The sequence below is a fragment of the Budorcas taxicolor genome, chromosome 11, assembly GCF_023091745.1.
Source record: "Budorcas taxicolor isolate Tak-1 chromosome 11, Takin1.1, whole genome shotgun sequence".
In the NCBI taxonomy this organism is placed as follows: Eukaryota; Metazoa; Chordata; class Mammalia; order Artiodactyla; family Bovidae; genus Budorcas; species Budorcas taxicolor.
Genome location: NC_068920.1, coordinates 56,141,632 through 56,162,647, shown reverse-complemented (window position 1 = coordinate 56,162,647; position 21,016 = coordinate 56,141,632). Strand labels below are relative to the sequence as shown.

Sequence of the window (21,016 nt, the reverse complement as noted above, 5' to 3'; positions counted from 1 at the left end):
GCTTGTGCTGGAGCTCACCTCTGGGATATGAAAGCCCGCTCTGAGCTCCGGTCCAGAAGCTGGAATAGCTCTTGTTACCGTTGTATTGGGTTGGCCAAAAAGTTCATTCTGGTTTTCCTGTACCATCTTATGGGAAGCCCGAAGAAGCTTTTTGGGCAGCCCAATGCTTTGGTAGCAGTATTTGGTATTCGAAATATTTAACCATGAGGAGAAAATAGGCTCTGATCCATCAGAACAGGTGCCGAATGAAAGGCTGATGCCTTTAGGTTGCTCGAAGCTGGGGGGGCAGTTCAGGAGCTCAGCATGGGGGGGAGGTGAGCAGCCCTGAGGACCCCTGGGGTCTCGGGGCTTCTCCCCGTCGGGGCTGCTCTGCTCTCACCCTGCCTGAGCCGATCGCCGGGTGCCCTGACACAGCTGCACGCCTGGCCAGAGGCTCCCCGGCTGCTCCCACCCGCGGGGGCTTGCCTGTGCGGACGCGTGACCCCTGGCAGGCCTGGCTCGCTGCTCCCCATCACCTCTCTGCCCCCTGAACCAGTGAGGCTCCGTTTGTCTCGAGCCTGACTTGCCCCGAGGCATCGTTCCATCGGCCTCCATGTAGGAATCTCTCAGAAACAGTATCTTGTTGGGACTATGCTAGACTGTAAAACTGGGCTCTGACTTGAGAAGAGCTTGTTGGCGACCCTGTTGATGAGCTGTAGCTGTAAGGTTAATCACCATTCTCCCTTTGTGTGGCGTGTTAGCTGTTCCGTTTGCATATACGTCTCTTCTTTTGTCCTCTTGGTCATGTCCACTCCCTCTACTGTGACTTGAGTTGTTTCTTCCTTTTTTCAAAAATGTGATTTATCTGGCTGTGTTGGGGCTTAGTTGCAGCATTTGGGCTCTCTCTAGTTGCTTCACAGTGTGTGGGATCTTAGTTCCCTGATCAGGGATGGAGCCCAGTCCCTTGCATAAGGCGGATTCTTAACCACTGGACCACCGGGGAAGTCCCTTGAGTTGTTTCTGCTGTGCTGTCTGATAAATTGCCTTTAGTCTCTTAAAGACTCTGATTTTGTAACGAGTATTGATGGTGCTTAAGGATGCCCTTGTAAAGACTTGGCGACCCCTTGCTAGGACTTTGCTGTGGCTTGTTGCAAACAGGCACATGCTCCTGTTTTCCTCTTGTCTCCTTTCTTGCTTTCCCCGTCTGTCTTCTACTTGCTGTGCCCTGCCTGTCTGTCCTGCGCCCCTCTGGGCTGTCCCTGCACTGCTTCTTTCTTAGGCCTGAGGTTTGTGGTTTCTGCTTTGTGCAGCCATCACTTTGGGTGTCTTGATGTTTGGATGCTGTTTGGCGTCTTAGCAACTGGGAAGTTTATACACGCCATAATACAAGCTTCCGTGTTTTCTGTTATCTGGTTTTTTGTCCTGAAAAGGACAGTGCCTCTGGCACATCCCTGTTTTAAACTGTGACTCCCTATTTGTAGACATGGTGGCTAGGTACTGTCTGTGAGTGGGCAGCTCAGAAAAGGCTAGCTGCAAGCCGACCATGCTCTTATTTAGAGAATCATCTGTGAGACCCCTGGGCCTGTAATCACGAAGGCTGGGTTATGATTTCCTGGTTGATCTGCTATTTATAGAGCCTGTCACTGCGCATGACTGTCTGTGCCCGGAGCTGTGGTTGCAGAGAGCAGATGGCACTGAATCTGCTCCGCCTTCACGCGCCCTCCTTAACTTCGCTCCGGACCTCTGTCTGTCTCTGCCTCACCTGCCCAGTGCCCGCCGCTTCTCTGCCCTGACACTCCCTGTGTTTGATGTTTATACTGCCTGACGTTTTGTTGTTACTGTTATTTTTTTTGTACTGATGGATTTGCTGTCCCCTGGAATCTCCTTATTGCTGATTCTTTGCTGTCATTGAATGTTGAATATGGCGCATCAGTTATTGATGGTGCTGCTTAGGAAATCAGACTTCATGTTTGTTGTAGGTCAGTTTCCCTGCAGAAACAGAGAAACTTTTAGAGGGCAGTTATGTGCCAGGGGAATTGACGGTGGGGAGGGGGCCCTGGGGAAGAGTGCTTAGAGGGAAGGGAGAAGCAGGATCCTGCAGGGGGAGAAGCTACAACATGAGGCATGTGCAGCAGTGGTCCCAGCCGGCCCCACAGACTGTTCTGGAGCTGAGAGGCCCGGCAGAGTTGTTTCTGCTTGAGGCCAGCACGTGTGCTTTCTGCGGACCAGCGCTGGCCCCGGGGAGGGCTGTGACGCTGGCCCCGGGGGCGGGGGGTGGCTGTGACGCCGGCCCTGGGCGGGGGGGCTGTGATGCTGGCCCAGGCAGCCAGTGCTTAGGCTGAGAGGAATTCCCACACAAGGGTTCAGCTAAAAGTCAGGCTGCCCACGGTCCTAGCAGCTGGTTCTTGAAGGTGGCATTTGGGTGGTGCCCACATGGCATCCACTCATATACCCTTTCTCTAGTTTTATGTAAGTAGGTGAAATTTCTATCCTCTTTTGCTCTTATTTCAACCTGCAGGCAATGTGGGTTCCATACTCTTGAGTCTCCTGAAGGTTAAGCATATTTATATTCTTTTTACGGTTCATTTTTGTAAAAACAAACAAACCATGTTGGTGAATTCCATTGAAGAAAAAAGTGAGTGCAGGCCAGTTTCGCAGAGCAATACTCACCTTACTGGACAGCCACTGACCATAAAATTCCCTGTTGCTCTGTGCTCATGGTTTTATCTTGAAAAACCCAAGCAGGAAGTGGAAAGGGTAAAAGGATGAAACCTGTTGTGTCAAAAGCCATGGAGCTCATAAATTTGTGCAGACCTTTTGCTTGGTAGTTACAGTCAAGTATTAAACAATCATCAGGGAATAGGCATATTCCTTACTAGAAAATAATGCAAGTGCATCCTTCAATGGTGTCACCTGTGTGTTTGATGAAACAGTGTAGCAGATGTTGTTTAATCTGCTTGTGAAACAGCAGACACTAACAGATGGAGTAGAGGCTGCCAGCAGGGTATTATTAGCCTGACCTGTATATTTCACAGACCAGGTTGTTGGTTCAGAGCACAGATCAGCCAACCAAAATACCAAGTCAGGATTACTTCTCAGTCTACGGTAGAAGCAAGTGCCCAAGGCCCTGCGGGACACTGTAGAGCAGGGGTTGGCAGAGATTTTCTGTAACGAGCCACCTCGTAGAGATTTTTGACTTTGCAGGATGTGTGAACGCTTGTTGTAGCTACTCAACTGTGCTCCCTTCTAGTGCAGAAGAAGCCATAGGCAATGAAGGGAAATGGGCATGCTGGCATTCCAATAAAACTTTGCAAAAATAGATAGTGGGTCAGACTTGGCCTGAGGGTTACAGTTTGCTGACCCCTGATGGAGAGGGCAGGTCTGGTTGTCAGAGGCCTGGGGCTTCCTTGGTGGCTCAAATGGTCAAGAACCTGCCTGCGATGTGAGTAAACCCAGGTTTGATCCCTGGTTGGGAAGATCTCCTGGAGATCGGGAAGATCTCCTGGAGTATTCCTGGGGCTTCCTTGGTAGAGCAGATACTTGCTAAGTCTTGGGCAAGATTCTAAGTGTCTATTTTATGGTTTTTAAATTATTTATTTATTTATTTTATTTGGATCTTGGTTGCTACTCTCTAGTTGTGGGGCATGGGCTTTCCATTGCAGCGGCTTTTCCTGTGGAGTACTGGCTCTAGAGCTCCAATTCAGAAGTTGTGGCACACGGACTTACTGGCCTTGTGGCACGTGGAGTCTTCCTAGACCAGGGATTGAACCTGTGTCCCCTGCATTGGCAGGCAAATTCTTAACCACTGGACCATCGCGGAAGCCCATGTGTCTGTATTTTAAATCTGTAAAATTGCATTAAAATATTTACCTCCTAGGTATGCTATAAGAAATCATGATATAAGGCAGGAATAGTATTTGGCACGTGGGAAATGTTTGATGACTAGAAATTGCTATTATTAATGCTAATTAATTCTAAAGAGAGTTGGATGTAATTAGCCAGCTGAACAGGGTTGGAAAAATGTTGGATAAATGGGCTCAAATTAAATTTGGCTGTGTAACTAGACATGTGCAGGCAACTCTTTTTGTCTCGGTTTGTCTGAGGCCCCATGAGTTGCTGTTGGGGAGGCTCACGCTGCCAGACAGGACTCCCAGAGGAGGGGGTGACTAGAGAGCAGTTTGTGACCAGCTCTGTGGCCGAACCGCTGTGCTCACGGCCACCTGTGATGTAATAACCTTCATAGGTTATTACAAAATACTGAGTAAAGTTTCCTGTGCTATACTGTAGGGCCTTGTTGGTTCTCTATTTTATATATAGTAATGTTGTTCTTGTTGTTCAGTTGTTAAGTTGTGTCTGACTCTTTGAGATCCCATGGACTGTGTTCTCTCCGTCTGGGCACGTGGTCTAGCTACGTTTGCAGCCTCCCTCGATGGCTGTGTCAGTGGGTACTGGTTGACGAGCTGTGAGAAGGGACCAGTGCTGTCTGCAGGCTAGGCCCGTGGATTCCCTGCACACATGGTCCTGGTTTTTTCTCCATCAACTGGCACCCTGGAGAGGATGTGGGGCGCCTCCTGGGCTGCAAGGTGGAAGGTGCCTGGTGCTCTGCGTGAATGTCTAGAGCAGAGCGGCTCTCCCCCTGCTGGCTGTGTGTGACTGGGCCCCGAGCGGGGCAGAAGTCACTGGTTTTCAGTTTGAGATTGTGGTGTTGCCTGCTGCAGTGGTGAGCCTGTGCGGAATAGATCACTGGTTTTCAGTTTGAGATTGTGGTGTTGCCTGCTGCAGTGGTGAGCCTGTGCTGACATTCAGAGTTTCCCGTCCTCAGGCCTAGGCTGTGTGGATAAAGGCTGGGTATCCAGGGTTGAGAGGTTGGGGAAGTGCTGTTCAGAACTTTCTGTGATAACGGAAATGTTTTGCCTGCATCACCCAGTACAGCATCTGCGTGTGCCCTTGAGCTCTGGGAATGTGGCTAGCATGTCTGAGGAACTGAATTTTCAGTTTGATTTTAATTAATTGTCATCTGAATGCATATATATATATATATATACTGTGCTGAGTCACTTCAGTCGTGTCCGACTCTTCGTGATCCTATGGACTGTAGCCTGCCAGGCTCCTCTGTCCGTGGGTTCTCCAGGCGAGAACACTGGAGTGGGTTGCTGTGCCCACCTCCAGGGGGTCTTTCTGACCCAGGGGTTGAACCCGCATCTCTTTGGTTTCCTGCACTGGCAGGCAGGTTCTTTACCACTAGCGCCACCTGGGATGCCCATACATCTGCTTGTTGTTGTTGAGCCACTCAGTTCTGTCCCACTCTGTGACCCCGTGGACTGCAGCATGCCAGGCTTCACTTTCCTTCACTGTCTCCTAGAGTTTGCTCAGATTCATGTCCAATATATGTGTCTATATTCTTTTTCAGGTTCTTTTCCTTCCTTTATAGGTCATTACAAAATACTGAGTAAAGTTTCCTGTGCCATACTGTAGGGCCTTGTTGGTTCTCTATTTTATATATAGTAAGTTGTTCTTGTTGTTCCGTTGCTGTGTCTGACTCTTTGAGATCCCATGAACTGCAGCACACCAGGCCCTTCTGTTCGCCACTATCTCGCAGTGTCTGCTCAAATTCGTGTCGGTGATGCTGCCTAACCATCTCATCCTCTGCTGCTCCCTTCTTTTGCCTTCAATCTTCCCCAGCATCAGAATCTTTTCTAATGCGTTGGCTCTTCGTATCAGGTGGCCAAAGTATTGGAGCTTCAGCTTTAGCAATGGTCCTTCCAGTGCGTATTCAGGGTTGATAATAGTGCATGTATGTTAAACCCAAATTCCTAATATATTTGTCCCCCTTCTTTACCCTTTGATAACTGTAAATTTGTTTTCTGTGTCTGTGAGCCTTTTTCTGTTTTGTAAATAAGTTCCTTTGTAGCTTCCCCCCCACCCCCCCGCCAGAAAAAGAATATATATATATGGGTTGCTCAGTGGGTAAAGAATCCACCAGCAATGCAGGAGACACAGGAGATGTGGGTTCCACTTCTGGGTCTGGAAGATCCCCTGAAGGAGAGCATGGCAAGCCGATACTCCAGTATTCTTGCCTGGAGAATTCCATAGACAGAGGAGCCTGGAGGGCTGCAGTCCATAGGATCACAGAGTCAGACAGGACTGAAGCAACTGAGCATACACGTGTGTGTGTGTATATACATGTTCAGAAAAGGTTATACATATGTATGTATGGCTGAATCACTGTGCTTTACACCTGAAACTGACCAGCATTGTAGATCAACTGTGTGTATCTATGCTCCTTCCCTCAGTTGTGTCCAGCTCTTTGTGACCCCATGGACTGTAGCCCACCAGGTTCCTCTCTCCACGGAATTTTCCAGGGAAAAAATCTAGAGTGGGTTCCATGCCCTCCTCCAGGGGATTTTCCCAACTATACTTCAGTTAAAAAATGTGTATATATCTAAAGCCTAACGTTTATTTATTTAAAATAGATTGACTACTCTTTCCTTTATTATTTTTAGTACGCTTCTTTTTTTGGCTGCACCACGCAGCCTGTGGGAATCTTAGTTCCCTGGCCAGGGATAGAACCTGTGCCCGCTATGTCAGAAGCCTGGAGTCTTTACTGGACCACCAGGGAGGTCCCTAGAGCCTAGAAGTTGAATGCGCATCATCTCCTGTGGCCAGTGGCTCCCCTGCTGGGAGCTCAGGGTTAGAGGCTGGGGAGTTCTGAGCAGGGCTCTGGGTCCGCGCCAGGCTGTCTGAAGCTTAGTGAGCAACTGAAGGAGACCACTGGGGAGCTGACGTGAGTCCTCAGGGCCGGTGTGCCAAGGCTGGTGCCAGACCGTGGGTGACGACTGCAAAGAGCCAGGGACTGTGGCTGGCTGAGTGCCCCGGCAGGGGAGCGCGTAGAGGAGGGAAGCAGAGTGAGTTGGGGCAAAGCATGTGTATTTCCTGTGGATTTCTTGGGGGAGAGCCTGCAGTCAGTTTAAACTCGTCCAAGAGGAAGCCGAGAGGAGTGGAATGACCTTACTGGAATAGTAAAGTTTTTCACTGTCAGTGGCTAGAGCACTTTTAAATCATCTGAGAACAACCAGAGCAATTATAGGCTCTACCCCACACTGGACGTAGGTTGAGAAAAACTGACTCCGGATGGTGGAGTTGAAGGACAGCAGGAGGGCCAGTCTAGCTGGCTTTCTGCATGGATCCTGTGGTCCTGGCTTAGGTTAATCTAACAGTTATAATTAAAAAGCACTTTAAGCTCCTTACAGGAGATGATGCTCCATCTCAAGTAGCTTCAACCTTCAAATCTCCTTTTGTTCTTTTTCCCCTCCCCTAGCCCCACCATGGTGAGCGTGTTTTCTGTCTTAGGCTCACTTGGACGCAGAATCAGAGACCTGCTGTATTTGAGGGCATGTTGTAAGGATATATGTGTAATTTCGTGGAATTTAAGAAGCATGGCCTATGAGGGAGTTTGGCTTCACAGAGATGAGAGTTGTGGTTGTGGGGGTTGCTGTACGGAAATGGCGAAGGTGTGACTCAGACCCACTCCAGTGGCTGCTGCCTCTCCTTTGCTGCCCGCTGGTTTTAATTCCTCACTGCGGTTTCTGTACTTTCACCCTCAGCCTGTAAGAGGGCCACATAGCTTCCATCAGGCCTTCGGAAACTGAGTCTGCAGACCCGCAACCCTGGGATTCCCTGGGAGCTTGTTAGAAATTCAGAATCTCAGGTCCTACCATCTGCATTTTATTAAGAATCCTAGGCTGTGCATTTTGAGTACAGTTTGAGAAGGACTGGCTACAGAATGATTTTTTTTTTTTTTTTTCAGTTTCAAGTTCTGTTCTAAGTGGTCCAAGCTCTTAATGTCTCTCTATCATACTTGAGACTCTGCCCCGGCATCGTGACCCAGGGTTCAGAGCACACACCCCCAGGCAGCAGGAGCTGCGGGTGGGGCATGTGTCCTAAAGGGAATGATTGGCATCAGTACAAAACTGCATTTCAGTTGGAATTCATTCACAATTTGAAAAAAAACATCAAGGCTGTCTGCTCATTAGAGATTCTGATCGGCAGGAATAAATTACCAGTTGATATACTATTAGTAAATATTAAAGAAACACAGTTATATTAGTAAGTGAGCCTTTGTCTAACATAAATGTATAATTCCTTAGATTTTGCAAAGATTAAAAAAAGACTTTCTGCTGTCATCATACCTGTAGGACCAGTGATCTATACCAACTAATGATTAATTAATAGGAAATAAGGTTTTTAAAAAGTAATACGCTGACCTGCTTACTCCTTGTCGGGGAATAAGTTCTCTCTGAAGCCAGAAAGGTACACTGTTTTCCCATTCAGCGGACAGAGTGGCTTTCATGGGCATTCTTTTCATGTGGGGTTATTAAGATCCACAAAGGGAGGAATCGCTTTGATCTGGAGGGCCCTGCTGCACACGGCACGGGGGGAACAGTGTTATTCTGACCCAAGTACTCACCAGCCACACAGCAAGGGGCAGGAGCTGGTGTGGGTTAATGCAGGGATTGTCAGACTGCAGTCACAGGCGGGCAGCGGCAGCGTCACCTGAGGACACATTAGAAAATTCTCAGGCTGCATCCCAGAGCTGCTGAACCGGAAGCTCCGGACTGGGCCCAGCAATCAGTGTTTTAGTCCTCTTTCCTGGAGGTTTCTGTTGCTTGATAAAGTTTGAGAACCACTGACTGGGTCATGCAAACTCCTGTACCAAGTGCTCACTTCAGTGTATAATGGTTCAACGACTCAAACAAATAGACATATATTTGTTGCTCATTTAAAGGTGCAGGTGGGTGAACAGGCTGCCAGAGTGGGCAGCCTCTGTGCAGTTATTCAGGGACTCAGGGTGATGAAGGTGCTGCCGTCTTTATTATGTGACTTTCAAGGCTGTCTGGAGGTCATCCCAGCCGAAAGAGACGAGCATGGAGAAAGGGCAGAGGGATGAGTCCCTGGGCTGGGTCCAGAAGTGGGACATGTTACTTGTGTCCGTAGTCTGTTGGCTAGAGCTTAGTCACGTGGCCCTGCTGGCCTGCAGGGGAGGCTGTGAAATCTCGTCTAGCTTGTGCTGAGGGGAAAGAGGCAAACGTGGATTTTGGTGAGCAGCTCGCAGTATCTTTATGAACGTTTCTGAGGTTCTTTCTCTGTATCATTCTGGACTTATTTTATGCCAGAAACTTCTTTGACAGTCTCATCAGAGCTCATGGACTGATTCTCAGAATGTTTTTAAATGCATAAAATAATAAGTAGAATACAAAGGAAATAAATTATATTGAAATATAATTATAAATTGTTGAAAAATGTTCACCTAGAATTGCCAAAGAGGAAAAAGAACAAAGCTGGAAGCATAACCTTCTAGACTTTAGACAGTAGTACAAAGCCACAGTAACCAAAAACAGCATGCTATTGGTACAAAAACAGACACATGAATTGATAGAACAGAATAGAGAGCCCCAGAATAAACCTACATACCTCTGTCAATTAATCTTTGACAAAGGAGGCAAGAATATACAACTGAGCAAAGACAATCTCTTCAGCAAGTTGTGCTGGGAAAATTGGACAGCTGCAAGTAAATCAATGAAGTTAGAGCACTCCCTCACACCACACACAAAAATAAATCAAAATGGCTTAAAGACTCAAACACAAGGTGTTGCTGCTGTTGTTCAGCCACTCAGTTGTGTCCAGCGCTTTTGAAACCCCATGAACTGCCAGGCTCCTCTGTCTGTGGGATTCTCCAGGCAAGCATACTGGAGTGGGTTGCCATTTCCTTCTCCAGGGGATCTTTCCAGCCCAGGGATCAAACCTGCATCTCCTGCCTGGCAGGTGGATTCTTCACTGATCTACCTGGGAAACCCAAACATAAGATATGAAACCATTAAACTCCTAGAAGAGGTTAGAGGCAAAACACTCTTGGGCATAAATCGTACCAGTGTTTGCTTAGGTCAGTGTCCCAAGGCGATAGAAATAAAAGCAAAGTTAAACAGCGAGAGGGAAACCATAAGCAAAATGAAAGGACAGCCTACAGCCTGGGACAAAATATTTGCGAACGATGTGACCAAAGACTCCAAAGAAGACATACAGATGGCCAACAGGCACATGAAAAGATGCTCAACAGCACTAATTATTATGGAAATGTAAATCAGAATTGCAGTGTGGTATCACCTCACACTGGTCAGAATGGCCATCATCAAAAAGTGTACAAATAACAAATGCTGGAAAGGGTGTGGAAAAAAGGGAACCCTACACTCTTGATAGGAATGTAAACTGGTGTGGCCGCTATGGAGAACAGTACAGAGGCATGTTAAAAACTGAAAGTAGAGTTGCCGTGGGATCCAGCATTCCCATTCCTGGGCATATATCCAGAAAAGACGAAAGCTCTACTTTGAAAAGATGCACACACTCCAGCGTTCACAGCAGCACTGATTATAATAGCCAACACATGGAAGCAACCTAGAGGTTCATTGACAGATGAGTGGATAAAGAATTTGTGGTACATATACACAATGGAATATTACTCAGCCATAATGAATGAAATATTGCCATTTGAAGCAACATGGATGGATCTAGAGATGACCATACTAAGTGAAGTCAGTCAGAGAAAGACAAATATTATATGATATCACTTACATGTGGAATCTAAAAAATAGTACTAATGAACTTATTTACAGAACAGAAAGAGATTCACAGACGCAGGAAACAAATGTACAGTTACCAAAGGGGAAGGGGTGAGAGAGGGATAAACTAGGGTGTGGGATTGACAGATTCACGTTACCATATATAAAACAGACAAACAATAAAGTTTTACTGTATAGCACAGGAAACTACATTCAATACCTTGTAGTAAATTATATATACTTCAATACCTTGTAGTAAATTATAATGGAAAATAATTGAAAAATAATATAGATATATACATATATCTGTATAACTGAATTGCTTTGCTGTACACTTGAAACCAATGCAGATAGTGTAAATCAATTATGCTTCAGTAAAAAACATTTTTGACAGAACAATAAGTGTACTTCTTTATTAATGCAGTCCATGGGGTCGCAAAGCGTTGGACACGACTGGTGACTAAATTGAACTGAACTGAACTGATTAGTGCATTAAATGACAAGATCTAGTGGCACGGTCACCAACTACTATGATTTTGAAGTAGCAATGAATGAATATAAATGGTACTTCTAGATATCTGCAGCCCCTATAATTCCCTATTCAAATATCTGTGATTTCTTTCGGTGGCAGAGATTTTGGCCATAGGGAGATTTCTTAATCCTGGTAAGCCTCAGTTTGCTTGTCTCAGTGGATATACTAGGCTTAGCATCTAAATGGTGCTTAGTAAGTTATTGCTTTCTCCTCTTTTTATCAGTCTACACAAACAGCCTGGTGAAGTCTGAGTGTTTAGCACAAGAGGAAAATAGCTAGCCATGTGCGTGCATCAGGCGTTTCGTTTGCAGGCAGTGGGCTCCGAGTCTGACTTAAACTGAAAGTGTGTATGTGTATGTGCTGTGCTCATTTGTGTCTGACTCTCTGTGACCCTGTGGACTGCAGCCCGTCAGGCTGCTCTGTCCTTGGAATTTTCCAGGCAGGAATAAGGGAGTGCAGTGTCATCTCCTACTGAAAGAGAATTTAATGCAAATATATGGTAGAAAGAAAGATTAGAACAGACAGCATTAGGAGCTTCAGAAGGTCGTTGGTGCGGCCACTGGATGAATGAATTCCTTCTGCTATGTTCGGTCTTTCCCTCCCTCCATTCCGTACTCAGTGTCCAAACAGTGGGACTTCGGTGGACTGACTCTCAGCCTCCAGCTCCCCCAGGAACTGTGCCGGGTTATTAAGAGAGGAGATGCTGGGTTGTCTTTGGAGCTCCAGGGCTTAGCTGCGTATCAGGACTGCAAGTCTGAGAGGGTGCTGACTCAAAGGGTGCTGATAACATGGGGTGGCCTGTAGACATGGAAGCAGCCTAAATGTCTATTGACAGAGGAATGGATAAAAAAAGGTGTGTACATACACACAATGGAATATTACTCAGCCGTAAGAAAGAATGAAATAATGCCATTTGCAGCCACATGGATGGATCTAGAGATTATCATACTAAGTCAGAAAGACAAATATCATATGATATAACTTATTTGTGGAATCTAAAAAAATGGTACAAATGAATTTATTTACGAAACAGAACTAGACTCATAGATGTAGAAAATAAACTTATTGTTACCAAAGGGAAAAGGAGGGGAGGGATAAATTAGTAGTTTGGGATTAACACATACACACTACTATAAATAAAATGGGTAATCTACAAGGACCTATTGTTTAGTGCAGGGAACTATACTCAAACACTTTGTGATTACCTATATGGGAAAGGAATCTGAAAAAGAATATATGTGGGCATATGCATGCTAACTCGCTTCAGTTGTGTCTGACTCTTTGTGATCCTATGGTCTGTAGCCTGCCAGCCTCCCCTGTCCATGGAATTCTCCAGGCAAGAACACTGGAGTGGGTTGCCATTTCCTTCTCCAATGCATGAAAGTGAAAAGTGAAAGTGAAGTCGCTCAGTCGTGTCCGACTCTTCTCGACCCCATGGACTGCAGGCTAGCAGGTTCCTCTGTGCTTGGGATTTTCCAGGCAAGAGTACTGGAGTGTGTTGCCATTGCCTTTTCTGGACTTAGCAGCTAAACCACCATTTATAGTAAAATTATGGAATCACTGTGCTGTGCACCGAAAACAGACACATTTTAAATCAACTATGCTTCAATAAAGAAAATAATTTAAAAAAATTTTAAAATAGGGTGCCCTAAAAATGACAGAAGTCCATTACCGAGAGACTGCCAAGTGCCTGTCACCTCCTGGTTGAAGGGCATGTTCAGTTCACTTCAGTTGCTCAGTCGTGTCTGACTCTTTGCGATCGCATGGCCTGCAGCACACCAGGCCTCCCTGTCTATCACCAGCTCCCGGAGTTTACTCAAACCCATGTCCATTGAGTCGGTGATGCCATCCAATCATCTCATCTTCTGTTGTCCTCTTATCCTCCCGCCTTCAATCTTTCCCAGCAGCAGGGTCTTTTCAAATGAGTCAGCTCTTCGCATCATGTGGCCAAAGTGTTGGAGCTTCAGCTTCAGCATCGGTCCTTGAAGGGCATGTGGGCAATGCCTGGAGGGAGAAATAGACTTCACACTGATGCCATCAAAGCCTGTTAACACCTGCGAGAGCTTATAGCACCACCTGCTGTTGCAAAAGGGAATTTCCTTTTGTTAAAAGTCATGACTTAGGGACTTCCTGGAGAAGGCAATGGCACCCCACTCCAGTACTCTTGCCTGGAAAGTCCCATGGACGGAGGAGCCTGGTGGGCTGCAGTCCATGGGGTCGCTAAGAGTCAGACACGACTGAGTGACTTCACTTTCACTTTTCACTCTCATGCATTGGAGAAGGAAATGGCAACCCACTCCAGTGTTCTTGCCTGGAGAATCCCACGGACGGGGGAGCCTGGTGGGCTGCCGTCTATGGGGTCTCACAGAGTCGGACACGACTGAAGTGACTTAGCAGCAGCAGCAGCAGGGACTTCCTGTTGGCACAGTGGATAAGAGTCTGCCTGCCAACGCAGGGGAGACGGGTTCGATCCCTGGCCCTGGAAGATTCCACGTGCTGTGGAGCAGCTTCATCCATGCCCCGAAACTACTGAACCTGTGCGCTGCAGCTGCTGACGGGCGGGCTCCTGGAGTCTGTGCTCATAGCAGGAGAAGCCAGCAGTGAGACGCCCCCACTCCCTGCAACTAGAGAAAGACCGCAAAGCACGCCAGACCCAGCTCTGCCCAAAATAAATAAATAAAATTGTTTTCAAAAGTCATGGCGTATTTTTTGATAGTGTTTAGAATGAGCGCATGCAGGAAACCCCAGTGCTCTGCGTTGCTTAAGGGAAATGAAGAAGCTGCCTGCTCAGTGATGACTCTGTGCCGTTTGCAGTGTTTGTGGTCGTAGTTCTGAGCAGCAGGTGAGTTGGCACCTCGGGATCCAGGAAGTGGGCCTGTAGTAATGAAGGGGGTAATGCATCGGCTGCGTATGCTGATATGTGTACTGTTCCATGAGGCTCATGTGGACCACCTCCCTTAAACACTGTCTGACCCCCGTGAGAGGCGAGTATTGTATGCATTTGGCAGAAGAAGAATCTGAGGCTTTGAGAAGTAGCGATCTCTGAGCTCCGAGATTGTACGCCTAGAAGTGGGAGAGCTGGGGTTCCAGCCCAGATAGTTCTGACTCTCAGGAGAGTGAGCGCCTGGGATGCTCTGGAGCGAAGAGCTCTCCTGATGAGCAGGGAGGGAGGTGCCTCCGTGTGTCTGTCAGCGAGGCACACCTGCAGCGTGACTCCTTTTCCTTTTCGTATTGGATTAATAACACACCTTAGTCTTTAAGAATACCTTTTATTTACACAAGCAATATGCCTAATGATCACAGGTGACCTGTATGTTTTGCTGTATACCAGGCACTGAGCACTTTACATTCGTTTATTCTTCTTAACAAATCTGTGAATTAAGTAGTCCTTTTAAGCTCCATTTTACAGATGAGGATGTGGCTAAGCAGCTCTTCAGGATCACACAGGTAGGAAGTGACAGAGGCCGTCATGAGCCCAGATAGTCTGTGTCCTGCCCTGTAGTGCTTGTAAAGAGTTATTTTAAAATAGTGCACGTGTATTTGGATATGAGAGAAATCACAGAGGCTTATGTGATGGTGCTCAGAGCTTCACAGATGTGAAGGTGGAATGAAAATTGAAGGAGTTAAGAAAAGACTGATTTAAACAGTTTCTAATTTTTATGTAAGCAATGCTTGACCATCTTCTTGGGCATACTTGGCAAAGTTCCTCTAGAGTAGATAGAGGGGTGTGGATTTACTGGATTACTATTCTCCAGAATGACTACTAATATTTTTTTTTATGACTTTAAGCAAGTTTTATGTGGTTTTATTTCTAGAATTTGTAAGGCCTTTGAGGCCTTCTATTGGTAATAATAGAAAAGAAAGTGAAGTTGCTTAGTCGTGTCCGACTCTTTGCGACCCCATGGACTGTAGCCTACGAGGCTCCTTCGTCCATGGGATTTTCCAGGCAAGAGTACTGGAGTTGGTTGCCATTCGCTTCTCCGGGGGATCTTCCCGACCCAAGGATTGAACTCGGGTTTCCCCCATTGTAGGCAGACGCTTTACCAGCTGAGCCACCAAGGAAGTCTATTGGTAATAGTAGAAGTTTAAGTAAAATTTGGTTACTGATACTCCTAAGAGCATGAGAGGAAGAGACTCTGCGTTCTTACCCAAGAAGCAGGCTTGGGTCAGCCCACTAGGACAGGAGCTAGGAAGTTGTCACTGTTCATTCCATCAGTGCACCCATTTCTGGAAATCGGTGCCACCTAGTGGAGACTGCACCCCTCAGCCGTCCTCAGAGTGCGCGCATGGAGGGGACGGTCCAGGAACCTGTGTATTTAGACAGCAGCCTGGCTCGGCCATCGTCCGGGCTCCCTCCTCTCCATTCTTTTCGCGGCACCTGCTGTGCAGCCTGGTGGTGCGTGGGACCCTAGGCACCTCCTGGGCCCGGTGGGGACTGTGGAGGTACCCCTCAGCCCGCACACAGAGGAGGGGGGCATCAGGCCCCTGTGTTTGCTGTGAGAAGTGCGTGCCCAAACTGTGTTTCCTCCTGAGTGTTTTTCCATTGACCTCCGAGTGCCTGTGCATGTAACCTGGACTTCTGTCCTTTCCCGTCACCCTGGCCTGGTGTGCAGGGCCCCCCTGTCAGGGCCTCCGTGCTCCCTGCACGTGGCTCTGCAGTGTCCACGGGGCCTCTCACCCCTGCTCCCCTGAAATCCATGCTCTCTCTTTTCCATGCCTTCACTGAAGTCTAAGTGTCTGTATGTCTTCTAAAATTCAGAAGACCCACAGTCTCCAACGAGCCCTCGGTGGAGCCCTGGATGCCTCGTCCGCTCTCACTTCCCACTAGACTTCTGAGTGTGGCTGTGCTCTGACCCTGGCAGGTCATCCTTTTGCTGCATAAACACACCATCCATCCAGTCATCCCTTACCCCTCTGTTCTTCCCTCTTGCTCCCGTGCCTGGAGCATAGATCCTATATGCTCTGCACGTGCCGCTGGCCCCACTGAGCTCAGCCTCATCCATTTATCCTCGTGTGGGATCTGCTGGCCCCACGTGCCCTCTGCTGCCCCCCATCACCCGTCCCAGTCTGCTCGTGAACTCTGCGGCTGTCTTCTGCTCTGCGGCAAAACACTGGCCGTGCCAGGACAGGCATCATTTTATGGAATTCTGTGGTGTTTTCCAAAACAGATGTACATTCCCAGATGCACAACGGAGCTTGTTTCCATGTCCAGCGAGTTGTCCTTATACTTACCTTACTTAAAAGAGAAGGGAAATTAACCTTTTGTTCAGCGCCTGCTGTTTGCCAGATGCTGTGCTTAGAATTTTAACATCCGTTGAAATTGAAGTGAAAGTCGCACAGTCGTGTCCAACTCTCTGCGACCCCATTGACTATACAGTCCATGGAATTCTCCAGGCCAGAATACTGGAGTGGGGAGCCTTTCCCTTCTCCAGGGGATCTTCCCGACCCAGGGATCAAACCCAGGTCTCCCGCATTGCAGGCGGACTCTTTACCAGCTGAGCCACCAGGAAAGCCCTTTAGCATCTGTTACCTTCTAGAAAACCCTGTGAGAGAAAGCAGAGACAGACACAGACTAGAGGACAAATGCATGGATACCAAGGGGGAAAGAGGGTGGGGGAAATTGGGAGATTGAGGTGGATACATACAGGCTATTGATACGTGTGTAAAATAGATAAGTAATGGGAACAGTATATAGCACGGGGAACTCTACTCAAGTGTTCTGTGGGGACCTAAATGGGAAGGAAATTAAAAAAGGGGATATATGTATACATAGGGCTGAGTCACTTTGCTGTATAGCAGAAAATTACATTATAAAGCAACTATACACTTCAATAAAAATTAATTAGAAAAAAATAATAACATTCTATGCATGTAGTAAAATAAAGGGTTAAAAAAAAAACAACCAAAAACCTTTGAGGAGAACGTTACCCATTTGTTAGACTAGAAAAGTTAGGTCATTAATATTTAATAAATGTGTAGCTATAATGAGCAGCATTTGCACCCCGGCCCATCTGACCTCCAAAGCCACACTACATCGTCCTTCCTCCAGTTAGGTCTTCACTTTAAGGTGTTGCTTGGTGATGCCTTGGAATCCTGGCCTTCCTTCCTGAAGGGAGGCAGAGGGCCCTTTCTCTGGGGTGCTGCTGGGTCCTGGCCCTCCCCATCATCACGGAGCCCCCTGCTTCACACTTAGTCTTACTGTGTACACAGAAGTAGAGCAGTGTGTCTGCCTACTCTTTTTATAAAAACTGGAATTTCTGGGTTAGAAACAGTTCTTTTTTTTTTTTTTAATGTATTGAAGTGTAGTCGATTTATAATGTATTAATTTCTGCTGTACAGCAAAGTAACTCAGTTGTACATACATCGATTCTTTTTCATATTCTTTTCCACGATTGTTTATCACAGGATATTGAGTATAGTTCCCTGCGCTTTGTTCGGTAGGACTCTGTTGTTTATTAAAAGCGTCTCTCAATGTAGAATAACTCTGGACCCAGAACCCGGGTCTTGCCCGGCGTCGGGCTCCCTGTGGGCGGGCCGAGGGCCCCTGCGGGGCTGGTGGCTTTGGCGCCGCCTGCACCGCGAGCCCCAGGGAACAGCGCAGCCGGCCGGCACCAACCTGCGTGTGTCCGCTTGTGTCTCCTGCTCAGGGATTCCGATCCAGCCCCCGGCACCTCCGCAGACGCGCCGCCGCGGCCGCCCGGCTGGAGGACGTGAAGCCCGCCGCGGAGGCCCCGGCGCAGAGCGAGCAGGACGGCGCGGCGAGGCGGCGGCGGCTCCGCAGGGGCGCGCGCGTCCCGCCCGAGTTCTACCAGAGCGTGCAGAGCGCCGCTGCCCGCAGACCGGTGAGTGGGGCCGGGCGTGCCGGGAGTGTCAGGTGCGGTGTCGCCCGGAGCGGTCCTTAGTCCTCACACATGGTCCGGTCGACCTGAAGTGTTCAGCGAGTCTCTGATCGTCCGGCCAGCGGCGCTGAGCTCGGCTGTGTCAGTGTGGAGTGCGGTTTCCCGGGAAGTGCTGGTCGCTGGCGGGAGGGGAGACTGAAAACGAGAATCCTGACCCTGAGCGCGGGGTCCACAGCCCGGATGGGGCCGCAGGGTCCCCCCGCCGAGGGCTGGCCGTGGTGAGGGCTGGGCCGGGGACCAGGGGCCTCCGCAAAGTGGCCTTGGAGTTGGGAGGCCTGGGCGGAGGGCTGACCCCTCCTCTGCAGCTCCTGTTGGGGCGATGCTGGGGTGCTGCGTCCCCTGGGGTGGCCTTTCTGTTGCTCCCACGGGGCCATGCTCTCCTTTTCTAGGGAGTACCCTGGGTCTCTGTCAGCCAGACTGGACAGTTAGCTGGGAAGCGTGGGGCGCACCTGGAAGCCGGTCTCCCCTCCTCACCTCCTGAGCTTGCTGTTCCACGTGCTCTGATTCTCTCTCTTGGTTGGGGCTCTCACCCAGGGACGTGTTGCCAGGCTTGTAACAGTAAAGAATTTGGGGCTTAGAAGCTGACATTTTAAAAAACTTGTAGAGAGTATTTCATGACTTCAGTAACCTTGCATTGCTTCAGCTTTGAGACGAGTTTTCCTGTGGGTCACTTCTGTGTCGTGACTCTGGTCACCCGAGGGGAGCTGGCAAGATCTGATGTGATGTTATGTCCCTGTGAGTTGTGAAAACAGCCCTGCTGTTCATTCACTGGGGTGACTGTGTAGCAAATGTATGTGGAGTTTGCTCCCAGGCCAGCGACAGTGGCAAGAAGCTGAATTCCTTTACAGAAAAGGTCCTGTTTAACCACCTGTAAGATAAACACATATTTAGAGAGTCTTCCTTTTATGCTTAAATAAAGCAAAGGCTAAGCAGAATTCGGTGTCTACACGGATCAAAATGAAATAGGAAAACTCATCCATTCAACAAAAGCTTTTCTACACAGGAAATAAGGGATACACAGACATATATTAACAACAAGCATTACTGACGGCTTATTTGTGGCCCAGGCATTGTTCTACGTGACTCACTTAACAAGCCTCTGAGGTGGAGGCTGGTGTTAGCCCTGTTTTCTGGATTATAAAATAGAGCCCCAGAGAGGATCATAATTTGCCTGAGTTCACCCAGGGGCTGGGGCAGTGCCAGGGTTTGGGTCTGGGCTGTGGGCTTTGGAGCCCCAGCACCTCTCTGCAAGCTGCTGCCCTCCAGCTTCCTGGGCCTCCTGGCCCCGTCGATGGACAGACGCTCACAGATAAGCAGGGCGGGTCCATGTTAGTGAAGTGCTGCCTTGGACCGTGCACCAGCACGAGGGAACGTGTGCAGAACCAGACGTGTGTGCAGAGAAGCAGATGCCTGAGATGTCCTGAGAGGGGAGTCGAGCAGGTGGGAAGCATCTCTGATGAGGAGGGCAGTGTCCCTGATGAGGAGGGCAGCGTCTCTGATGAGGACGGCAAACACAGAAGCCAGGACGCCCGATGGTGTGGCAGGCTCAGGGCAGCTCGGTGATGCTGGGAGATGAGACCAGGGTCTGGCTGGGCGTTAGGGGGCATCTTTTGCTAAACAGTGGGGCTTATCTTCTGCGACGTGGCCCTGTTGAAGGTAGGGCTCTCCTGCTTGGTTTTCCTGCTCTGAATCTAGCTAATTCTGTCTTTCAATTTTACCCCGTGGATGGAGAAGTAAGTTGGCGTCACCGCGCCTTTACTCTCCCCTGAGCCCTGTGCCCGACTGCCATGGGTGGTCAGACGTCCCAACGCCTGGTGAGTCTGTCCTGGATCACCTCACCTTGCTCTCTGTTTGCCTGGTGACTTCCAGTCCGCCTTGACCACTGACTCGTCATCAGGCGACCCGCTCAGGAAAGTCTTTTCTGATCCTTCCCATGAGAGTGAGGTGCTTTGCCCAGATGTTGAGCAGAGCAGTTACTCAGGTGAGAAAGACAGGTTCTATAGTGAGACAGATGTACGTTTGCCTTCCACTCCGTGGACCTGGCAGGAAGCAGTTTTCACACTAAGAGGTTCATGTAAGGCCTGCCCAGAAGTGTGAGTCGGGCTGTGATGGTCCAGCCAGCTTCCTGTGGAGCCTGTCTTCTGCTTACCCACCACTCCTGGCCTGCAGGGGTGGCAGCAGGCAGTCGTCTTGCTGGGTCCCAGTGGGAAGGCTGGCTTCCAGGAGCCGTGGCTGAGGGCTGCAGCCTGCCAGAGCCCGCTGAGTCAGGACGAGGGTGGGGGCAGGGGAGGGGGGCAGGTGCACCGCTTTTCCATGACCCGACCCAGCAGGATGCCAGAGGGCAGGGGGCGTGAGTGATGCGGATCTCAGAGCTCAGCACCCGAGGACAAGGCAGGGCAGGGATGAGCAGTGTGGGGGGCAGACAGGGACCCTGGAGGGCAAAGAACACACGTGATCATCTTTACCCAGCTGTCCAACTCCTGGAGACCCAGCTTTCTTATTGTGGAGTCATCATAGCAACAGTGGCCTCCCTGACGGGTGAGGATGAACTGACGTGTGGAGGTGATGGCCTGCTTGGCATCAACACTCAGAACATAGTGGTACCTTCATTTTCTTTCCTCCCAGGCCTTGTCTTTCCTGGGGGCCGAATCGTCTGACCTAGAATGTCTCCTGGTAAACGGCACCTGATGCATTTTACTGAATAAACAGATGAGTAATGTACACACAGGACACAGCATACGCCCTATAGGATCCAGACAACAGAGAGGGTTTTTTTTTCCCTTTTATCTCCCAAATGGGGTGGTCAGGGAGCAACTACTTCAAGAGACAGGACTCAGTTGGGCTAAAGTACACGTAGGAATCGGACAGGCAGCAGAGGTCAGGTCTGGGATGGTGCTGAGACCCATTTGGCTGGATGTGGAGGTTTATGAGAAATGTACAGGATAAAGCTGGAAATAGAGAGGGGGCCATGATACCACTGCATTTAAACTGCA

The 21,016-nt window shown here is 48.8% G+C and overlaps 1 protein-coding gene across 1 annotated transcript in view; it reads left to right on the top strand.

Moving 5' to 3' along the window:
• DST (dystonin) overlaps positions 1-21,016 on the top strand; it is a 522,678-nt gene that overhangs the window by 36,199 nt on the left and 465,463 nt on the right. The window contains exon 3 of the mRNA XM_052648315.1: positions 17,772-17,966. Within this exon, the coding sequence (XP_052504275.1) occupies positions 17,772-17,966 (195 nt within the window). The remainder of the gene's footprint in view (positions 1-17,771; positions 17,967-21,016) is intronic.